Source organism: Neovison vison, chromosome 3, assembly GCF_020171115.1.
Source record: "Neovison vison isolate M4711 chromosome 3, ASM_NN_V1, whole genome shotgun sequence".
Lineage (NCBI taxonomy): Eukaryota > Metazoa > Chordata > Mammalia > Carnivora > Mustelidae > Neogale > Neogale vison.
Window position 1 is genome coordinate 233,940,925 of NC_058093.1, and position 23,407 is coordinate 233,964,331.

A 23,407-nucleotide genomic window follows, 5' to 3' on the forward strand; every position below is an offset into this window, starting at 1 on the left:
TCAACCAAAAAGCGACAGTGTCCATGTCAAAATTTTAACTGTTAGCAGGTAGTTTGTGGCAAAGATGGCTAAATACTGAAAAAAATTTGAATTTGTGTATACTAATGAGCTGCTTTTTTCTGTTGAGACTATCATTATTTGTCTTACCCAAGAGGCAATGACCTGAATTGGTTGTCTGAAATATAACTTATGCAGGAATAGTTCTGTAAATACATTTAAATAAACTGTAAAGATATTTAATAAATATAGTATTTATACTAACCTGTGTAACTCCTCTTAATTTGAACTGTTACAGAGTAAGACACCAGTCCTTGGCATTTTGTTGGTTTCTATATCAAGTCCTCATTTCCAAGCCTCTTAGTCATTCTAGCAGGAACTCAATTTGTAGCTGTCATTTTCTCTCTTTTACTAGTTTATCCCCGAGTTCTTTTTCACCAGCTGGTTTACTACATCAGTTTAGCTGCCTCAAAAATTCCATCAAAATGGACTGATAATTGAATGAAAATATAGATGTTTTCCCAACTGAGAAGGCTTTTGCATCTTCCAAATGGTGTGGAATGAAGCCACAAAAAAATCTGGTGTCATTTAAACTTAACATTCTGTATGCAAATTCTAAAACCCAAATTATAGATAATTTAATAGTGTACCTATCTTTTCCAGACCGGTGCTACACCCAGGCAATTACTGATGACCATGCCCTCAACAACCTATAACCCTTGGCCTGTTTCAGTGAGGGAACCAGAAACCTCACCCTCTGCAAGCTCTATAGTTACTCGAGTATAAATGCTCTCTTTGTCGTCATCTGCATCTGTCAGGAATATGTGAAATTCAGTGTTAATCATCACTGTAAGCATAAGATATGTAAATCTTTAGCCTACAGTGTGAAAGGACTTGAAATTATGTGGGCATTGCCAATTTCCACAAAAAGCTTGGTGAAAGCCATTTTCATTCATTGAGGAACATTTTGGGATGAACTTGAGTTTTTATTAGGTTATTGTGGGTAGCTCTGACTCATTACTAAGCTACAAGAGCCAAATTCATTCTGGTTTTAGTTAGCTGTGTTCACAGTTCCAAAGTTTACTAATTCAGTCAGCCACCTTTGTGTATGAATTCCTCACAAAATGTAAAGTACAACTGCTTGCCAGTTAACATTTCCTTGTGATTTGTTGGTTTCATAAAGACTTCACAGTAAGACATTGCGGAAGTCAAGAGTTCGTCAGGTTGTAACTGACTGTAAACAGGTTCGGGGGAGGGAGAGGCATGCATCATATTATGTAATAATGGGTTTGTGCCAGATTTCTTTAGTCTATTTGTTCAGGTAAGAAGCTAATTCTTAAAGGGGCAAAGAACAGAGACATTCATCATCTACCTCATTTTACTCCAAACCTAGGCTTTTGCAGTGGAGGTTGCTGCTCTATGTCAGATAATACAGAAATAATTTAAGCAGCAGTTCCATTAAATGAATTTCTGCATCCCACTGCAAAATGTATATATCACATGTGAAAATCAGAACAATTTAAGGCTGTAAAATAAAATTTCACAATTTATTAAAAGACTCCAAAGTGAGGGGGGTAGCTATATATTTTTATTCTTGACCTTTTTTTCAGGGATTATTTTTACTTAAAATCTTAACAAAATATAAAAAGCGACAGACAAAAAGTCATGGTATTACATGGGAAAAGACTGCATAGCTTTTAAATATGTCTCAAAGCACCAAAACTCAAATGTTTGCAATCAAATACAAAAGCTACCTACGAGTCACAGAACTATAGGCCGTATTGATGCACTCTAAATGGCTGCTGAAAAAAGTCTAAATACCTTTATAAAACTGGCAAAGAAAATGTTAAAAGCTCTAGTGTGAACATGTGTTGAATTGAAGAATTCTAATGAGCTTTTTCCCTGCACAGAAGACTTCTGCCTCCAAGCAGCATAATGGGTTTTAAGCAAATATGTACACTTAACAATCAGCTATTTCTAGATAATGGCTGTTACACAAGATGACGATGTTTAGCAAAGCAGAAGCCCATCCTCCCATTTCAAGGAAGTCGAAGACAGTATCTCTATAGACTAAATGTGAAAACATGTTTGAGACGCAAGTGAGCTAACAAATGGGCTGGGGGCCAATTCAGCTATCATTAAGTGTTAGAATGTGGAAGATCTGCCATTATTCATGTCCTCTTCAGTGTCACTTGCTGTTGCCAGACTGTCAAAAGGATGGTTGAAGTGTTCTTGCTGGTCAGAAGAAACTGCTCCAAAGAACATGCAAGAAAACTGGAGGGAAAAAAGTAACTCCACTGTTCATTTGAGCGAAAGTCAGTGCTCATTAGATGCTCCAGGTAACAGCCCCTTTTCAGAAACTTGGCCCATGTGGTCTCCCTAACTTTGATGGTAATGGTTCATGGAACCAAACCTTCATGACTGGTACAGCACATCCTAAAACAAAACCCTTCCCTGCCTAAAAGGAACAGTTTGGGATCAGTGATCTTCGGACTCCTCTGCTGGAGCCATTAAAACTCACACCAAGTGGGGGCTCCTGGGTGGCTCAGTGGGTTAAAGCCTCTTCCTTCGGCTCAGGTCATGATCCCAGGGTCCTAGGATCAAGCCCCGTATTGGGTTCTCTGCTCAGCAGGGAGCCTGCTTCCTCCTCTTTCTCTCTCTCTCTGCCTGCCTCTCTGCCTACTTGTGATCTGTCAAATAAATAAATAAAATTTAAAAACCTCACACCAAGGGAATGATACACAAAGGGACCCTCTGCAGGCAATCCTACTTGACTAACCCATCTTCTCCCCCTCCCCTCCTACTGCAGCTGAAGCTACCACTCCCAGCTACAGCCAATACTTCCCTCCCCGTCTCTGCCTCTCAGGCCCTCCCAGACTGCTTCTCTGTTGAACAGGAATACCAGCACTTAGGGTGCCTGGATGCCTCAGTCATTGGGCATCTGCCTTTGGCTCAGACGGTCATGACGGTCCCGGGGTCCCAACCCTGGAAGCCTGCTTCTCCCTCTCCCACTCCCCCTGCTTGTGTTCCCTCTCTTGCTGTGTCTCTGTCAAATAAATAAAATCTTAAAAAAAAAAAAAAAAAGGAATATCATATCCAAAGTGTCTCTCAACTTTAAAATACAAATAGCCTTGGGACGCCTGGGTGGCTCAGTTGGTTAAGCAGCTGCCTTCGGCTCAGGTTATGATCCCAGCGTCCTGGGATTGAGTCCCACATCGGGCTCCTTGCTCAGCAGGGAGCCTGCTTCTCCCTCTGCCTCTGCCTGCCTCTCTGTTTGCCTGTGCTCGCTCTCTCTCCCTCTCTCTCTGACAAATAAATAAATAAATAAAATCTTAAAAAAAAAAAATACAAATAGCCTTGGGGCGCCTGGGTGGCTCAGTGGATTAAAGCCCCTGCCTTCGGCTCAGGTCATGATCCCAGGGTTCTGGGATCAAGCCCTACATCCGGCTCTCAGCTCAGCAGGGAGCCTGCTTCCCCTTCTCTCTTTGCCTGCCTCTCTGTCTACTTGTTATCTCTGACTCAAATAAATAAATAAAATCTTTAAAAAAAAAATACAAATAGCCTTATCCCATTCCGCCCCCTGCCTCAACTATTGCCTTACCTCTGCTGTCAAGCTGTCTACCTTGACTGTCTCCATTTTCTCATTCTCTGATTCGTTAGGCCTGTTTCTTGCTGATACAAGAAACACCACTTCACAAACTGTTTTTATGGTCACCCAAAATCACCACATCCTTAAGGCAATGACCATTTTCAGTATTTTTTTTTAAGATTTTATTTATTTATTCATGAGGGAGAGAGGCAAAGGCAGAGGGAGAAGCAGGCTCTCTGCTGAGCAGGGAGCCCGACAAGGGGCTCAATTCCAGGACCCTGGGATCATGACCAGATCAAGACCAGACACTTAACAACTGAGCCACCCAGGTGCTCCCATTTTCAGTCTTCATCCCAGTTGATACTCAAGACACTTTCTTCTTGTCCCTTCCTCAAGCCACACTCTCCTGGTTGCTTTTAGACTTCTCACCTGGCTGGCCCTCTTCTGCCCACCCTTTGAATTAAGGTTTCTCCATCCCAGCACTACTGACATTTTGCGTGACAAGTCTTTGTTGCGGGGGCTGTGCTGACCAGCAGAGGTCCCTGAGCAGCGTCCCTGGCCTCTACTCATTGGACGTCAAGTATCACCCCCCTTCCCAAATTGCACCATCCAAAAATGTGTCCAGACATTGCTCAATATCCCCTGGGGAGCATAATTGCCCCAGGTTAAGAACCACTGCTTTCTGTGATGGTAGTCCTCTCTTCTGTACCCTCTCCCTAGGAGATTCCATTCATACCTCTGGCTGAAATTACCACCTATATATGCCAGGGAGTCTCAAAGTTAGAATTTGAACTTCAATCCACATATCCTGCTACTTACTTGATTTCTGTAACTTAACATATCCAAAACTGACTTTGTGATCTAAGTGAGCAGTGAACCTGTTTCTCCAAACCTAAGTCTTTCTGAAACCTCTTTTTCCTTTAACCTCTATAACCATAACTAAATCCTGTTACTTTTACCTCCACGGTTAGTTGTCATCTTTGGCCACGCCCCTCCATCTCTACTCTAAGGGATCACCATCTCAGATGCTACAACTGAGCTTCCACTCTTGTCTCACTGTATCACATTCTTCACACGGTAGCTGCTTTGTTCTACAGTTACCTTTTAAAAATCTAACTCTGTACAGTGCACCCAAAATAAGAAGATACCTAGGAATAAACCTAACTAAAGAGGTGAAAGACCTGTTCTCTGAAAACTATATAAAAAAGATGAAAGAAATTGAAGATGACACAAAGAAATGGAAAGACATTCCATACTCATGGACTGGAAGAACAAATATTGTTAAAATATCTTTACCACCCAAAGCAATCTACACACTTAATGTAAACTCTATCAAAATACCAACAGCATTTTGGCAGAACTACAAAAAACAATCCCAAAATTTATCTGGAACCACAAAAGAACCCAAATAGCCAAAGCCATCTTGAAAAAGAAAAGCAAAGGCTTCACAAATTCAGGAGGTATCACAATTTCAGACTTTAAGTTTTATTACAAAGCTGTAGTGATGAAGACAGTATGGTACTAGCACAAAAACAGACACAAAGATCAATGGAACTGAATAGAAAATAAAGAAATAAGCCACAATTATATGGTCAGTTAATCTTTAACAAAACAAGAAAGACTATCCAATGAGAAAAAGAATGTCTCTTCAACAAATGGAGTTGGGAAGACTGGACAACAACATGCATAAGAATGAAACTGGACCACTTTTTACACCATACACAAAAACAGATTAAAAATGGATTAAAGACCTAAATGTGAGACCTGAAACCATAAAAATCCTAGAAGAAAACACAGGCAGTAACTTCTTCAACACTGGCTTTAGCAACTTCTTTCTTGGTATGTCTCCTGAGGCAAAGGAAACAAAAGCAAAAATAAACTATTGGGACTACATCCCCCAAAAAAGAAAAAACCAAAACTGTTCTACAGAAAGGGGAACAATCAACAAACTGAAAGGCAATCTACAGAATGGGAGAAGATATTTGCAAATGACAGAGCCAATAAAGGGTTAGTATCCAACATACATAAAGAACTTATAGAACCCAACACCCAAAAAAGAAACCAATTTTAAAAATGGATGAAAAGGGCACCTTGGTAGCTCAGTTGGTAAAGCATCCCACTCTTGATTTCAGCTCAGATCATGATCTCAGGGTCGTGAGAGCAAGCCCCAAGTCAGGCTCTATGCAGAGTCTGCTTGTCCCTGGTTCCCCTGCTCCTCCCCCCTGTGTGGGCACTCTTTCTCTCTCTCTCTCTCTCTCTGAAAGAAATAAAATCTTAAAAAAAAAAAAAAAAGAAGACACAAACAGATATTTCTCCAAAGAAGACTTACAGATGGCCAACAGACACATGAAGATGCTCATCATCACTTATCATCAGGGAACTGCAAATCAAAACTACAATATTACTTCACACCTGTCAGGATGGCTAAAATCAACAACACAAGAAACAACAGGTGTTGGTGAGGATGTGGAGAAAAAGGAACCCTTGTGCACTGTTGGTGGAAATGCAAACTAGTGCAACCACTGTGGAAGACAGTATGGAGGTTCCCCAAAAAGTTAAAATAGAACTACCTCATGATCCAGCAATGGCACTACTGGATATTTACCCAAAGAATATAAGAACACTAATTCAAAGTGATACATGCACCTCTATGTTTACAGCAGCATTATTTACAATAGTCTAAATACAGAAGCAGCGCACATGTCCATCAATTGATAAATGGAGTAAGAAGATGTATATATATACAACAGAGTATTATTTGACCATAACAAAGAATGAAGTCTTGCTACTTGCAACAACATGGATAGATGTAGAGAGTATAAAGCTTAGCGAAGTAAGTCAGAGAAAGACAAATTCCAAATGATTTCACTCATGTGGAATTTAAGAAACAAAACAGGAGAAAAATAAGGGAGAGAGAGAAACAAAAAATAGACTGAGCGCATCTGGGTGGCTCGGTTGGTTAAGTGTCTGCCTTTGGCTGAGGTCATGATCCCAGGGTCCTGGGATCAAGCCCCACATTGGGCTCCCTGCTCAGTGGGGAGTCTGCTTCTCTCTCTGCCTCTGTTTCTCTTTGCCCCACTCATTCTTTCTCTGTCTCTCTCAAATCTATAAAAACAAAAACAAACAAACAAACAATAACAACAAAAAACCCCAGATTCCTAACTACAGAGAACAAACTGATGGTTACCAGAAGGGAGGGGGACCAGAGGATAAGCGAAATGGGTGACGGGGATGAAGGAGCACACTTGTCAGTGATGACCACAGGGTGATGTATGGAAGTGTTGAATCATTACTGTACACCTAAAGCTAATATAACACTGTAAACAAACTGGGATTAAAACCTAAAAAAAAAAAAGTCAGAGGCAGAAGGGAAAACCTCACTGCAAAACTAAAACTAAGGCTAAAAAATAGTATTTAACAGACACTAAAAAAAAAATTTTTTTTTAATTTAAATAAAACAAGGCACCTGGGTGGCTCAGTCAGTTAAGCATCTGCCATCAGCTCAGGTCATGATCTTGGGGGCCTGGGATCAAGGCCTGCATCCCCCTTGCTCAGTGGGGAGCCTGCTTCTCCCTCTTTCTCTGCCTGCCACTCCCCCTGCTTGTACCCTCTTTCTGTCAAATAAATAAATAAAAAATCTTTAAAATTAAAAAAAATAAAATCCAACTTTGTCACCCTCCCTGTTAAAGTTCTTCAAAAACCTTAAATGCAAAGGTACTTAAGTGGCCATTTATGTGGCTTCCAGGATTCATGAGGCATGATCTGGTCCTCAACAACTGCTCTAACTTCTCCCTGTGCCACTGTTTCCCCTTGGCTATCCGCTCTCTGCTATCTGCTCAGCCAGCCTTCACTTCCTTAAAACCACCACACTTCCTCCAGCACAGGGCCTTTGCACATGCAGTACATGCACCCAATTCCACTACATTAATCTTTCTAGCTCAGCCCAAACACCAGTTTCAGGGAGAAGGCTTTCTGACCTAAATTCGGTCACATCTTAAATCCTCTCAAAGCATCCTGAACTTTTTCTTTATTGAACTCATCACAATTTTTTAAATTAGCACATATTTAGTCATGTGACTATTTCTTTAATGTGTATCTTCCCCCAGTCTATAATCAAGTTTAGGAATTCTTGTTTATTTTGCTTTCCATTGTATTCCCCACATCTAAGACACATGACTCTTAACAGATACTTATGGGAATTCCATGGTAGTTGGATGAATAAATAAATGATTGACCCCTGTTCTGGCTCATTCTCATATATCAGAGAGTGAAGATGCTCTCTGCAGAGTGGCAGTCTGACAGCAGCTGTGGAATTCTATTTCAGATGGAACACCCAAATTAACTGTGATAGAATGCCCCCCCAATGGTACATCTTAATCCCAAGAACTTCTGAATATGTTCTGTCATGTGGAAGAGAGAGATTAAAGATAGTAGATGGAATTTAAGATGCTCTTCAGCAGACTTGGACCGTCCAAGTGGGCCCAATGGGATTACAAGGATCTTTAAGGTGAAGGGGGGAGAGGAAGAATTAAGGTCATGGTAAAGTGATGGGGAAAAGACTTGACCAGCTGTTGCCTGTGGGTTTGTTTGTTTGTTTTTAATTTTATGAGCACATTTCATAATTTTATTAAACTTTTAAAAAAGATTTTATTTATTTGAGAGAGCATGAGCAGGGGAGGGGGCAGAGGGGGAGGAAGAAGCAGGCTCCCCACTGAGCAGAAAGCCCAATGCGGGGCTCGATTATAGGACTCTGGGATCATGACCTGAGCCAAAGGCAGATGCTTAACCGACTGAGCCACCCAGGTGCCCCCACCACTGGTTTTGAAGATGGAAGAAAACCACAAACCAAAGAATGCAGGTGACCTCAAGAAAGTAGGAAAGGCAAGAAAACAAATTGTTCCCCAGAGGCTCCAGAAAGGAACATACCCCTGTCAACACCTAGATTTTAGCCCAATGAAGACCCATTTTTGGAATTCTGACCTTCAGATCCTTAAGACAATAAACTGGTGTTGTTTTAAGGCTCTAAATTTGTGGTTATTTGTTCTAGCAGTAATAGGAAATTAGTACAGTATTGGCTTTGATTTTAACTAGAGGCATAGTCTCATTTGCCTCCAAAAATTTAGCTTGGACCAAGGTCAAGATCCTAAGGCTGGAAATGACCTAAAGATAGCACCTGCGTCTGTTCAGTGTATATCACATGCACATAGCTCTTCATAATGTTTATGGTGCAATATAGTAGACTAGAAAGCTTACATTTACTTTGGTTTTTGAAAATTGCCCTGAATTTGCTCTTAGGGTAAATAGTCTTTGCTACCCTCTCTGTACTAAACCTCTGTACTTCACTGTAAATATAATTTGGACAAAATGGGGAACGGAGGCACGGAGGCCATGGGAAGGCTCCCAATAGTTTGGGTGGAAGATGATAAGGGTCTAAATAACAACCATATTGTAATTTCAGTTTTGCAGGAGTTTGCCACGTTAATGTAAATAATACCCTTTAAAATAAAACTGTGTTGGGTCACCTGGGTGGCTCAGTCTATCAAGTGTCTACCTTCAGCTCAGATCGTGATCTGAGGGTCCTGGGATCGAGTCCCACATCGGGTTCCTTGCTCAGCGCAGGGTGGGGAAACTGCTTCTCCTCCCTCTGCCTGCTGCACTCCCTGCTTGTGCTCTCTCTCTGTCAAATAAATAAATAAAATCTTCTTTAAAAATAGAGCTTTGTTTTTAAGAATTGAAGTAGCATGATGGGAAAGTTGAAGAAGAGTCCTACAATGGTGCTCATGGAGCTTACAGTTCTTTATAAATGTCACTTTCCCTTGTGAGGAAATGGAAATTTTAGTGAACTTCAGGGAAGGGAAATGGTCAGAAAATGTTTTTGTGTTGTTACCTTTGAAAAAGTAAGCACATTATGTGTGACCAAAAGCACAGGAGGAGAAAAATGCTTCTGTATAATGAAAGACAAATTTCAGTTTTCACCTTATGACCAAGCTAGTAATACACAAGAGAAAATTGCTGTAACTGCTAGGCATATAATAGGTATTCAATAAACACAGCATCAAACTGAATAATGAATGGCGTTTACTACGCAATTTTACTGGCCTAAAAGTCTTTTATACAGTGTAAGATAATGACTTTTTTTTAAGATTTTATTTATTTATTTGACACATAGAGACACAGTGAGAGAGAGGGAACACAAGCAGGGGGAGAGGAGGGCAGAGGGAGAAGCAGGCCTCCTGCCAAGCAGGGAGCCCCACGTGGGGCTCGATCTCAGAACCCCAGGATCATGACCTGAGCCAAAGGCAGATGCTTAACAACAGAGCCACTCAGGCACCCCAAGATAATACTATTTCTCCCTTCAAATTTCTAAGAAACATATTTCAAAACCAATAATAATAGCAACAGTAAAACAAGCTTGAATAGAACATTAACATAAACATGTTAAATTGGGACTTATTATTTGAGATACTTCAGACTCTAATAAATCATAGTTCTCTTCCCTTCAATAGATATCAAAAGGTTTAACACAATAGCATTCTGTGAAGCTTATCATCCAGCTAGTAAAATGTTGGTATTAGAATAGGTTACTAACTGGGACTCCACTATGAAGTAACTGGTAATATTAGTTGGGATGAAATTTCTATTTGTACTACAATGGGTAAAGGATTTCCCAACCCAATTTGAAAAATAAAATGAGGACACTTATCTTAGAAAGTAGATTATATGACTTTAGCATACCATTTGTATTCAAAGATTATCCTGTAAGCAATCATAATTTATTCTTTAATACAAATGACCCAAATATCTACTTGAATATATTTTGTTGCTCAAAGAGCAATTTAAGCTCTTGTACTGACAGCCCATAGGTCAGGCTGCTCCATTTCAGATTGGTTTCTCCTATCAAAAAGTAAGGAAACTATTTTCAGGACATTGGGGTGGGCCTGGGCAAGGAGGCTGCCAAGGGAGACAGATAATTCTTGACTGAGATGTGGTTGTGCCTCAACGTTTTCCTTTTACCTTCCTCAGATATGAAGAGCCTGGCATCTCCTCCGTGTCACTGATGCTGCTTTCTGGCACTTCACTAATGTCTCCTCCATTCACTCTTTTCATTATAGGGCTGCCACAGTTTTCCAGCACAGGAATATCTATTTGAGTCTCATTAGGATAAAGCCTTTTGGGTGCTGTTTTTCTCAAGATACATCCTGGGGCCTTGCTGGTTACATTTTTACCAGTCTTTGAATTGTTGTTTGGTGAACACATCGGATCTGACCTGAGGTATTAACGGATTAAATGAATGAGATTTTGCCTGGGAATGTACATTTTTATGTAACTAATGAAACAATAGGGGATGACAATGAGAACACTAGTTTAGAGAAGATACTGAAACAACACAGAACTGATTGTTGAAAGTTTAAAATTTACCTCAAAAAAGTTGAAAATAGAACTACCCTATGATCCAGCAATTGTGCTACTAGGGATTTACACAATGATACAAAAATACAGATTTGAAGGGGTTCATGCACCCCTATGTTTATAGCAGCATTATCAACAATAGCCAAACTATGAAAAGAGCCCAATATCCATCGACTGATGAATGGATAAAGAAGATGTGGTGTATCACTTCTCGGCCTTTTGGCTAAGATTAAGTGAAGATGATGTGGTGTATATAATGGAATATTACTCAGCCATCAAGAAGAATGAAATCCTGCCATTTGCAACTAGGTAAACAGAACCAGAGTGTATTACGCTAAGCGAAATACATCAGTCAGAGGTAAATGCCATATGATTTCACTCTTAGGTGAAATTTAAGAAACAAAACAGAAGATCATATGGGAGGGGGAGAAAAAAAGAGAGAGGGGAACAAACCGTAAGGGACTTTTTTATTAACATATAATATATTATTTGTTTCAGGGGTACAGGTCTCTGATTCATCAGTCTTACACAATACAGAGCAAACACCATAGCACATACCCTCCCCATTGTCCACCATGCAGCCACCCCATCCCCTACACCCCCTCCCCTCCAGCAACCCTCAATTTGTTTCCTAAGAGTCTCTTCTGGTTTGTCTCCCTCTCTGGTTTTGTCTTATTTCATTTTTTCCTTTCTTCCTCTATGAGCCTCTGCCTTGTTTCAGTGAGATCATATGATAACTTTCTCTGACTAACTTACTTAGCATAATACCCTCTAGTTCCAACCACGTTATTGCAAATGGCAAGATTTCAATTTCTGATGGCTACACAATATTCCACTCTGTGTGTGTGTGTGTGTGTGTATCACCTTTATCCACTCATCTGTTGATGGACATCTGGGCTCTTTACATAGTTTGGCTATCATGGACATTGCTGCTATAAACATTGGGGTGCACGTGCCCCTTTGGATCACTACATTTGTATCTTTAGGGTAAATACCCAGTAGTGTGATTGCTGGGTCGTAGGGTAGCTCTATTTTCAACTTTTTGAGGAACCTCCAAACTGTTTTCTAGAGTGGCTGCACCAGCTTGCATTCCCACCAACAGTGTAGGAGGGTTCCCCTTTCTCCGCATCCTTGCCAACATCTGTTGTTTCCTGACTTGTTAATTTTAGCCATTCCGACTGGTGTGAGATGGTATCTCATTGTGGTTTTGATTTGTATTTCCCTGATGCCGAGTGATGTGGAGCACTTTTTCATGTGTCTGTTGGCCATATGGATGTCTGCTTTGCAGAAACGTCTGTTTATGTCTTCTGCCCAAACCATAAGAGACTTAGCAATAGAGAACAATCTGAGGGTTGATGGAGGGAGGTGTGGGGGGAGGTGTGGGCTAGATGGGGGATGGGTATTAGGAAGGGCACTTGATAGGATGAGCACTAGGTGTTATATGTAAGTGATGAATCACTGAATTCTACTCCTGAAACCAATATTGCACTCTATTTTAACTAACTAGAATTTAAATAAAAATTTTTAAAAATAAAGCTAAAATTTACATATATGATTACGTAGAAATTTTCTCTACAGATTCAAATTCTTTAGTAAAGCAACCCAGTGTGCATGTGACAAACCTGTGATATAGTAACAGGGCCTGGGTTAGGAAAAAAAGTCAAATCATTATACATCTATATGATAAAATTCTATACAGTTATTAAAAATCATGTTTCTAAGTTATAATCAGTGATAAAGGAACATGTTCACAACATATTTTGTGAGAGACAAACAGGATAGAAAACTACATATCCTATATGATCCTGATCTTTTCTTAAAACCTTATGCAAAATAAAAAGTCTGAAAGAAAAAACAGTGAGCCAAATGTTAACAGTATCTATCTCCAGGTGGTGCAATTTATCTTCTTTGTACTTTCCTCTGTCTTCCAAATTTCCCACAGTACCTTTAAGGTACTTTTACAGTGAAACACCCTGCACCAAAAGAAAAAAAAGTGTGGCGGGGCGGTGCCTGGGTGGCTCAGTGGGTTAAAGCCTCTGCCTTCAGCTCAGGTTATGATTCCCAGAGTCTTGGGATCAAGCCCTGCATCAAGCTCCCTGCTCAGCAGGGAGCCTGCTTCCTCCTCTCTCTCTGCCTACTTGTGATCTGTCTGTCAAATAAATAAGTAAAATCTTTAAAAAATGTATTTAAAAAAAAAGTTATCGAGACAAAAGAAAGAAAAACAAAGGCTGTCCCCTTGTCTGAGAAAGAGTTCTAGGCAGTGAATAGAAAACTTACCCATGAAGCTTAACACTGTATCCCTCCTAAAAAACGACTGCCAAAACTGGAAATGAGGTTTGGGTAATAACAAAGATAAACCAGACAGTCCCGTCAAATTCCGATCAGAATAGAAAAAGCAAATGTCTAGTGTGTGACTGGTGATATTCTTATGCTAGTTAGGTCCTACTGCAGCTCTTCCCGACTCAGTCAATATTTCTGATCATCTCGTGTTTTACTCCTCCATTGTTTCCCATATGAATGCCAATGAACTCTTTCAGAATAGGATTGCAGTGGCTTTCTCCAATAAAGATGTTAAAACATTGGCCTTACCTTTTTTGTTTTTGTGAAAGACACAGTGATTGCTGAGAAGATGCTCTACTTGGCTCATCAGCTAATGTAGCCAAAATGAAGTTAGCTTCCAATAACATATCATCGATACTTAAAGCCATAGGTCTAAAAACAGGCAAAGTAAGAGCAAGCATCATACACGTTTTCTGAGGGACATTAGGAAAATTAGAAAATGACACTTCAGGAGTAAAAAGAGACAGTAAAAGTCAAAGTCCTATTTGTCTTTTCACAAAGTAACATAGTCCTAAGAACTGAAAAGATCCTTAGACATCATCAGATCCAATTTCAAAAAGTGCATCTATCCTAACCCAATCTCTGAAATTTTAGTTCTGAAATGAAATATCATAGTTTCATAAAAATTAGACTCGTTTAAGCCATATTTAATTTTCTAATTAGGCAATTAATTTAGCACCATGTCAAATTTATAAATGTTTTCACTCTGCAGAATGTATCTTTCTCAATTACCAATTTAAAAATGTCATGTGTGGCATCTTTCAAAATTTCCATTTGGTAAGTGTTGCTAGTAAAGTTAAGGAATTCTTGAGGTATGAATTAATTTCAAAGTGATCCAAAGGGTTTTATTATTGATATACAACAAAAGGAAGGAAGGAACTCAGAAAAGTTCCCAAGGACTTACTTCCCAGGAAAATCAAAATGAATGGCTATAGGAGCATGTGTAGCTTCTGAAAATGTCAGCATTCCCTGAAAGAGAAAAAGAAGAAAAATAGTTGGAATCTTCATTTAAAAAACTACCAGCGAAGGTGTGACACAAATTTTTGTTTACCTTCAATTCTTTGAAACAGAATGTTATTTCAGTATCAACTCCAATTTGAAAGAAGTCAAACTCTTCTGGGCCAACAAACATTTCACTGTACACAGAATTGGTCAAATCTGTTAAACATTATAGGAAAAGAAGGAATAGAATTAGTTCCGGGGTACTTGTTAAATTTTAATATGAAAATATAACTGTAAGTGGTAGTTTAAAAAAAAAATTGACACTCCTTCACTGAGAAATGGGGTCTTTGTCTGTGTTCCCTCCCTTAAATTTGGGTAGTTGGGTTCTCTGACTGCTAAGATATAGTGCTATAAATGACCTGGGACTGGTTTCTGAGCCCGGGACTTAGAAGCCTGGCAACTTCCTCTTCCTCTTTCCTACAACACTCACCCTTAGAACTTGGCCACCACGCCGAGTTCATGCTATAGGAAGGCCAGGTTAATGAAGAGGCCATATGTGTGTAGTCACTCTGGCTAAGAGCCCAACTGGGCTCCCAGCATCAATTATCAGCCATGTCAGTGTGCCATCTTGGATGGATTCAGATGATTCCAGACCCAGCCACTATTTAACTGCAATTGCATGAGACTCCAAGTACGAACCATCTAGCTGAGCCCTATCAACCCACAGAAACATAAGAGATAAGAATAAATTATTTGGAGTTTTTCACTACAAAAATGTTTGGTATACATGTTCAGAAAGACACATACACGAATAATTTTTCTTCCTTTTTCTCATTTTCTTTCTTTTCTAATTGAAGTGTAGTTCACATACAGTGTTAGTTTCAGGTACATAATATAAAAATTCAACGACTCTTTATATTTCTCAGTATGCATCAAGATAAATTCCTCTTAATCCCCTTTATCTATTTCATCCATCCTCCCTCTGCCAACCACTAGTTTGTTCTCTGTATTTAAGAGAATGCTGGTCTCTTTTTCTTTGTTCATTTGTTTTGTTTCTTAAATTCCACGTATGAGTGAAATCACAAGGTGTCTTTTTCTGATTGACTTATTGCATTTAGCATTATATTCTTTTTAAAGAAGATTTTATTTATTTATTTGAGAGAGAAAGAGAGGGCATGTGCCAATGAGTGGGGGGAGGCAGAGGGAGGACAACCTGACTCCCCCTTGAGCAGGGAGACTGATGCAGGCTCTATCCCAGGACCCTGAGATCATGACCTGAGCCAAAGTCAGACCACCTGAGCCACCCAGGCGCCCCCAGCATTATGTCCTTTAGGTCCATCCATGTTGTTGCAAATGGCAAGGTTTCATTCTTTTTTATGATTGAGTAATATTACATTATATATATACCACATCTTCTTTATTCATTTGTTTATGGTGGGTTTGGGTTGCTTCCATATCCTGGCTATTGAACACAGGGGTGCATTTATCTTTTTTTTTTTTTTAAAGATTTTATTTATTTACTTAACAGAGACAGATCACAAGTAGGCAGAGAGGCAGGCAGAGAGAGAGAGGAGGAAGCAGGCTCCCTGCTGAGCAGAGAGCCCGATGCGGGACTCGATCCCAGGACCCTGAGATCATGACCTGAGCCGAAGGCAGCGGCTTAACCCACTGAGCTACCCAGGCGCCCTGCATTTATCTTTTCAAATCAGTGTTTTAATTTTCTCTGGGTAAACACGTAGTAGTGGAATTATTGGATCATATGATATTTCTATTTTTAATTTTTTGAGGAACCTCTATACTGTTTTCCATAGTGGCTACATCAATTTACATTCCCTCCAACAGTACACAAGTGTTCCTTTTTCTCCACATTCTCACCAACACTCATTATTTCTTGCGTTTTTGATCTTAGCCATTCTGACAGGTATAAGATGATATCTCATTGTGGGTTTTTTTTTTTTCTCTTTAAAGAAAGGCAGACTACCACATGCAGCACCTCACTTGGATATGTCTGGATTCTTGGATGCTTGGCTACCCTACAATCTCCCGCAAATGGACCTTGAGAGTTTGCTTGAAGACTAGCAGGGAAGCACAGTTATTCATATACCCTTGACCAAAGAACAGTCCTCCCCTATTGGGAAGGTTGCCGTCTGAGGGCGCAGCTTTGGGAGGGACACACATGGAGTGGTGAGGTTCCCCCCTCACTAAGGGGATACCCACCTAGCAGCCAGATCAGCTGACTCAATCCTGGCAGTCTACGGGGTGACTGATGTTTCAGCCACATCACCCTCACATCTTCCTTGCTGTTTTGATTTGCATTTCCCTGCTGATGAGTGATGTTGAGCATCTTTTCATGCATCTGTGCCCATCTGTATACATTCTTTGGAAAAATGAATATTCAAGTACTCTGCCCATTTTAAAAAATTTATTTATTGATTGATTTGAGAGAGTGAAAAGAGAGAGCTGGAGGCAGGATCAGAGGGAGAGAGAATCTTAAGCAGACTCGGCTCTGAGTGCCCGACATAGTCTTGATCCCACGACCCTGAGATTACAACCTGAGCTGAAATAAAGAGTCAGATGCTAACTGACTGCACCACCCAGGCATCCCAATCTGCCCATTTTTTAAATTGAATTACTTTTGATAGCTTCATAGTATTTCATTATCTTTACTCTACCAATCTTCTGGTACTAGATCTGAAGTACAGAAGATGTCCCAAACTATTAAAAGAACTTACCTCTGGATAGTGAGATTTCAGGTGACTTTTTTTTAAATTAGTGCTTATTTTGTGTCTTTATTTTCTTCAATGAACATGGATTAATTTAAGTATAAGAACAAAAGATAAACAGTATATATCTTTTAAGGACCAAACACTACCCCAGAAATCATTCCTATCAAACAAGGAGGTTCATGTCACTTCCAGTGTACTGGCATAGAGGAGTTTCAAAAACAGACATTGGGTCCCCAGTCAACCATAACTATAACTGCTCATTAGAAAGCTGCTCACAGGGGCACCTGGGTGGCTCAGTGGGTTAAAGCCTCTGCCTTCAGCTCAGGTCATGATCTCAGGGTCCTGGGATCAAGCCCTGCATCGGGCTCTCTGCTAGGCAGGGAGCCTGCTTTCCCCTTTCTCTCTCTGCCTGCCTTTCTGCCTACTTGTGATCTCTGACTGTCAAATAAATAAAATCTAAAAAAAAAAAAAAAAAAAAAAAGCTGCTCACAAGGGACAATGTCTTCTGGTTACTAAATGGCCATCTTTATTCAGAAATGGCATTATGGAATACAAAACAGACCCTTTCACTAGCCAAGCATATATTTTCTAGATCATGCACCTCTGAGTGTCAAAAAACAATGTTAGCTAAGACTAGAAAGAAGCAATAAATCCACACTTACTGTGTGACACCAGACAAGTCACTGAGTCTCTTTGTGCCTCACATAGAAAATGGTCATAATAATAGTACCTAAATCACAGGTGTTACAAAGATCACATGAATTCATAAACGGAAACCATTTAGAAAAAAAAAAAAAAATGGAGGGACACCCGGACGGTTCAGTTGCTTGAAAAGCCAACTCTTGATTTTGGTTTGGGTCATGATCTTGGGGTCCTGGGATCGAGCCCTGCATCAGGCTCCCCAGTCAGTCGAGAGTCTGCCTGAAATTCTCTCTCGCCCCCCTCCTTCTGTCCATCCCCCTGCTCACACTCTCCTTCTCTCTCAAAATAAATCTCCTTTTAAAAATTTAAAAAAATTCATCATGTCTTATCTCCACTCAATCTAGGTAACTCTTGGAAGAGCTGACTTAAGAAGTATTCAGATTTTCTGCCATGAGTATTTGCCATCTGGAATATCTTACATCTCTAGTTCAAAGCTACTTTTTCTTATGTGATTAAAGATAATCCCCATTGGATTGCTGGCCTCTTAATTTTTCTTTATGCTAAACACAAAGGGTGATAAAAGATGAAAAACGGGTGTCTGGCTGGCTCAGTTGGAAGAGCTTGCAACTCTTGATCTTGGGGTCATGAGTTCAAGCCCCATGTCAGGTGTAGAGATTACTAAAATATAAACACATAAACTTAAAAAAAAAAAAAGATGAAAACCAGACCTTAAAAATCTTAACTGAAAATATACTTTTCTCAGTAACAATTCTCCTAATTTTAAAATAACCTGAATTTCAAGGCCAAATATTTTAATTATTGATTATATTCCATTTCCTGGATCTCTTAAAAATTTTAATGATCTTTCTACATCTTACTGCTCTTTATTTTTTTTAAGATCTTACTTATTTATTTTACACAGATCGAGAGAGATCACAAGCAGGCAGAGAGAGAGAGGGAAGCAGGATCCCCACTGAGCAGAGAGCCCAATGTGGGGCTTGATCCCAGGGCCCTGTGATCATGACCTGAGCAGAAGGCAGAGGCTTTAACTCACTGAGCCACCCAGGCGCCCCTTCATTGCTCGTTAGACAAGAATAAATGTTATGCCACCAATGTTCACTGTATGGTCAGTCATCAAGAAACCTGGGGAGTGACATGCTATCCAAGAGCCACGACAGATGTAGTCCTTACCCATTGGTTCGTCACTGGAACTCTTAAGGCAAACACTGAGTGGGGTAACAGCAAGAGTAACTTCTTCTTGACTTGATGTAAAAAGAACAACGGCCTCAGCGAGCACTCTACAAATGTAATGAAAAGTATTATGTTGCTTGAAAAACAAGAAGAACCTTATTAAATGGGACTTGGATCTTTAATCTGGAAATAAACAAGGTTAATCAGCTGAGATTTTTAAAAAATTTACCCCCAAAAAAACCCATCTTCTTTTTTCTGTATGAGCTTCAATATCTTTAGCATATTTTAAAATTCATTTGAAGGCCAAGAAAATAGTAAAATATATTCTTAGTAAGACATGTGAAAGCTATGGAATAAACCAGACACTGGAAGGAATGTCTTCAATTCCATGGTTTTATATACCCCATATATATTTGTAATGGCTTGCAATCATACTCCTGAGGGAGGTACTAGAAAACATTGCTGTTCATATAGAACCGGGTGGAACCATGCTGGAGATGTGGGTGAGGGGTAGAAGTTTATGAGCAGCCCGCTACTTATATTTTCTTTCCATTTGTTACTTGCCCTAGATTATTACCTATTACTTTCTAGGTTGTCTTGACATCCCAAATGCCCTTTTATCCTGGGCTCCCTTTTTCAAAATAGTTGTATTGATAAAGAATTCACATACTGTACTTCACAGATTTAAAGTTCTTTAACTTGTATTTCCCTATCTACTAAATAAGTTGAGCGCATTTTCACGTGCTTTTCAACCATTTGTATATCTTCTTTGGCAAATGATCCATTCAAATCCTTTGCCCATTTTTAAAAATATTTTATTTTTATTTATTTGACAGAGAGAGACACAGCAAGAGAGGGAACACAAGGGAGTGGGAGAGCGAGAAGCAGGCTCCCCGCTGAGTGCAGAGCCAGATGCGGGGCTTGATCCCAAGACCCTGAGATCACAACCCAAGCCAAAGGCAGATGCCCAACAACTGAGCCACACAGGCGCCCAATGCCCATTTTTAATTAGTTTATCTTTATTACAAGATCTGGGCTACTTATGAAATTGAAGTGTTGTCAGATAAAAATGAGATTCTTAGAATGTATGTAATATTGATGTTAACCTGATGGTAGACATTAGCTCAGCAGTGTTTCTTGAGGCCAAAATGTCAGGAACACCTACCAGATTCATCTAGGAACTTTTCCAGTGTTACGGGGGTGGTGTTTTATAAGATACCAAATAACCTGATACCAAAAAATTACAACATAAATGTGCAATTCAAAAAGGAAGAAAAATACAATCATTAATAAATATATGAAAAGATGTTCAAGCTCCCAAGGAATCAACACAACAAAATGGATATCTAATAATTCAATCTTCTACCTATCAACTTAACGAAAATTTTAAAGATTGATCATGTATGTTACTTGAAAGGACTCCCCTACACTTCTGGTGGGAATGTAAATGGGCACAACATTTAAGATAGTAGTTTGGTAGTCAAATTTAAAATTTGGTAAGCCTTTAACCCAGTGATTTCATTTCTAGGACTCTGTGTTAAGCCTATAAGGTGGCCCCACAGTGATCCCCACCTCCTGGTACTCATGCCTTCCCACAATCCTCTGCCCCAAGTCACTTCTAACAATGAAAATGGCAGAATTGATGATATGTCAGTTCTGAGATTAGGTTATAAAAAGACTTTGGCTTAGGGGCACCTGGGTGGCTCAGAGTAAGCCTCTGCCTTCGGCTCAGGTCATGATCTCAGGGTCCTGGGATCGAGCCCCATATCAGGAGAGAGCCCCATATCAGGCTCTCTGCTGAGCAGAGAGCCTGCTTCCCCCGCACCACCACCTGCCTCCTCTCTGCCTACTTGTGATTTCTCTCTCTGTCAAATAAATAAATAAAATCTTTTTAAAAAACTTTGGCTTCCGTTTGTGAATTCTCTCTCTCAATCAGTCATCTCAATCAACTCTCTGTCTTTCTGATCCAGTGGCCATTTTGTGATGATAATCAGAGAGTGCACAGAGAGGCCTGTGTGGTGAGGAACTGAGGCCTACCACCAACCTGACTAGTCAGCTTGGAAGTTAATCTTCTGAGACCTCTCCACAGCCATGTCAGTGAGTGTGGGAGCGAATGCCCAACCAAGTCCAGCCATCAGATGAGACCACAGCCCTGGCTGACAGCTTGACTTCAACTTCATGAAACACCTTGAGCCAGATAAGCCATACATATAACCATGAAGTAATCAATGTCTGGTTTCTTAAAGCTCTGAGTTTGGGGGAAACTTATTCCACAGAAATAGGCAACTAATACACTTTTTGTGTGTGGCAAAAAGCTGGAAGCAACCTACTTTTTCACTAATAGGATAATGGGTAACTAAATTATGGTTCTACAATGAAAAAATTATACAATCATTAAAAACAATAAGATTAAGTGAACTGACACAGAAACTTAAAAAAGCAAGTTGCCAAATAATAATAATAGGACATTTTCTGTAAAAAAAATGACATGTATGTGTCTCATAAATAACATAAATGTGAGAGGGAAGAAGAAGGAAGAGAGAAAGAAAGCTATCCATAGCTATAGGGAGAGGGTGAGTTACAGGGAAATTGGCTATATATGGAAGAAGATGCACAAGGATATACACCAAATTGCTGATTGATGTTACCTCTGCCAAGTGGGATAGAGAAGACAAGTAGAGGAGAAAAACTTTTCATTTTTTATCTTTACAACCCTCTATAAATTCTACATGTATTACAAGGAGCATGTATGGCTTGTGTAACTTAAAACACAATAAGGATAAAATATCTTTGGTTCACAAAGTAATTAATGTTTAATGCTACAGCTTAACTAAATAATTGGGTGCACTTTTACTGACAAATGTACCTAACTCATTCTCTAAAGAAAAAATGCAAACACTTGGGATAAATAAGTTTACATAAAAAATGTTAATGTTTCCTTGCATTGTGTGTTTCATGACTCAGACAGAAGGCAATATATAAATGCAAAGTATTATTAGGTAGTATATTTTTCTCTTGATATCACTTAATGTAGAAAGCCACTAATGGGGTATTTTTTTTTTTTAAGATTTTATTTATTTATTTGACAGAGAGAAATCACAAGTAGACGGAGAGGCAGGCAGAGAGAGAGAGAGGGAAGCAGGCTCCCTGCTGAGCAGAGAGCCCGATGCGGGACTCGATCCCAGGACCCTGAGATCATGACCTGAGCCGAAGGCAGCGGCCTAACCCACTGAGCCACCCAGGCGCCCCAATGGGGTATTTTTAGAACTTTCTTGCCACTAAATCATATTGCTACCACTAACAAATTACATTATCTACTATTATCTTTCTCAGGGTTTCCTCTTGACCTTGTAAGGAGATTTTTCCAAGTCAAATGTTAGCTTTTTTTTTTTTTTTAATGTTAGCTTTTTTAAAAAATGTAACTGACTTAAAATTTTAATTAAAGGCATTAATTATTTACTCTGCTCCCACATTATACTCAGAAAAAGAAGAAAACACCAGAAAATTCATTACCTTGGTTGAATAACTAGTGTATTAGAACACATACTCTTTTCAAAAATAACTTGCAAGGGCTGACTTTCCTGAAAACACACATTATGAGTTCTTCTAATACCTTAAAAAGAATAAAGCAATCCGTTAATCATTTTAAGTGCGATGTAAACTATTTAAAAAGTCTAAGTTTCACAGCCACGTTAAAATAATAAAATTAAAGAAACATTTCCTGTCTGGCAGGTGCCTGTAGCTTGAAGGAGTACTATTTTATGAAATGTGTTTATCGCCCCCTAGTGGGCAACATGCAACATGCCATATCCCCGGACCAATCGGGCAGTAGAGCTCCCAAGTTCTTCTGAAATACAGTTCGTTCTTTCTTTCTTTCTTTCTTTCTTTTTTTAAGATTTTATTTATTTATTTGACAGAGAGAGATCACAGTAGACAGAGAGGCAGAGAGAGAGAGAGAGAGAGAAGCAGGCTCCCTGCTGAGCTAAGAGCCCGATGAGGGACTAGATCCCACGACCCTGAGATCATGACCTGAGCTGAAGGTAGCAGCTTAACCCACTGAGCCACCCAGGCGCCCCTGAAATACGGTTATTTCTTAAACCGTATGTAAAATAGTGGTTGCCCACTACAGTTCATGTAGCTATCATTCTCTTTCACTACCTTTCATCCAGTTCTGCTATTTCTGGATTTCTGGTAATGATGAACGAACATCGGGTCTGTGAATTCTTTTCCTCTGAGGGGAGGATGAGGGGAAGAGTGCGTAGTCATAGCAGCTACGGCTCTACGTGCCAGCAACTGTAGTACGCATTCTACACACATTACCTATGGTCATCACAATATCCCTGTGGGGTAGGCACTCAGTCTCAGAAGAGGAACCTGTAGCTCGGCGAGGCTGACTTTTACAAGGCTATTTTAACAAGGGGCAGTAGAATGTGAGTCTAAGTTTGAATATATAGCCCATGTAATAAAATCCAAGTAGGCTGTAACTTTCTACAGCATATTAATGTTGTGGTAGGAATCAAAAGGACTCACTAGAAATATTTCTCATCTAACTTGGATTTTTTTTTTCTTT

The 23,407-nt window shown here is 39.7% G+C and overlaps 1 protein-coding gene across 4 annotated transcripts in view; it reads right to left on the reverse strand.

Moving 5' to 3' along the window:
• Nucleotides 1–1,530: 1,530 nt before the first annotated feature.
• The window catches only part of RAD9B (RAD9 checkpoint clamp component B), a 35,120-nt gene continuing 13,243 nt past the window's right edge, over nt 1,531–23,407 (reverse strand). For all 4 annotated transcript variants that reach the window (XM_044244288.1, XM_044244286.1, XM_044244284.1 and 1 more), the window contains 7 exons: nt 22,351–22,450; nt 18,838–18,944; nt 14,388–14,494; nt 14,241–14,305; nt 13,586–13,708; nt 10,601–10,853; nt 1,531–2,271 (listed from right to left, as the gene is read on the reverse strand). In XM_044244288.1, coding sequence (XP_044100223.1) covers nt 2,143–2,271; nt 10,601–10,853; nt 13,586–13,708; nt 14,241–14,305; nt 14,388–14,494; nt 18,838–18,944; nt 22,351–22,450 — 884 coding nt within the window. In that variant the 3' untranslated portion in view covers nt 1,531–2,142. The remainder of the gene's footprint in view (nt 2,272–10,600; nt 10,854–13,585; nt 13,709–14,240; nt 14,306–14,387; nt 14,495–18,837; nt 18,945–22,350; nt 22,451–23,407) is intronic.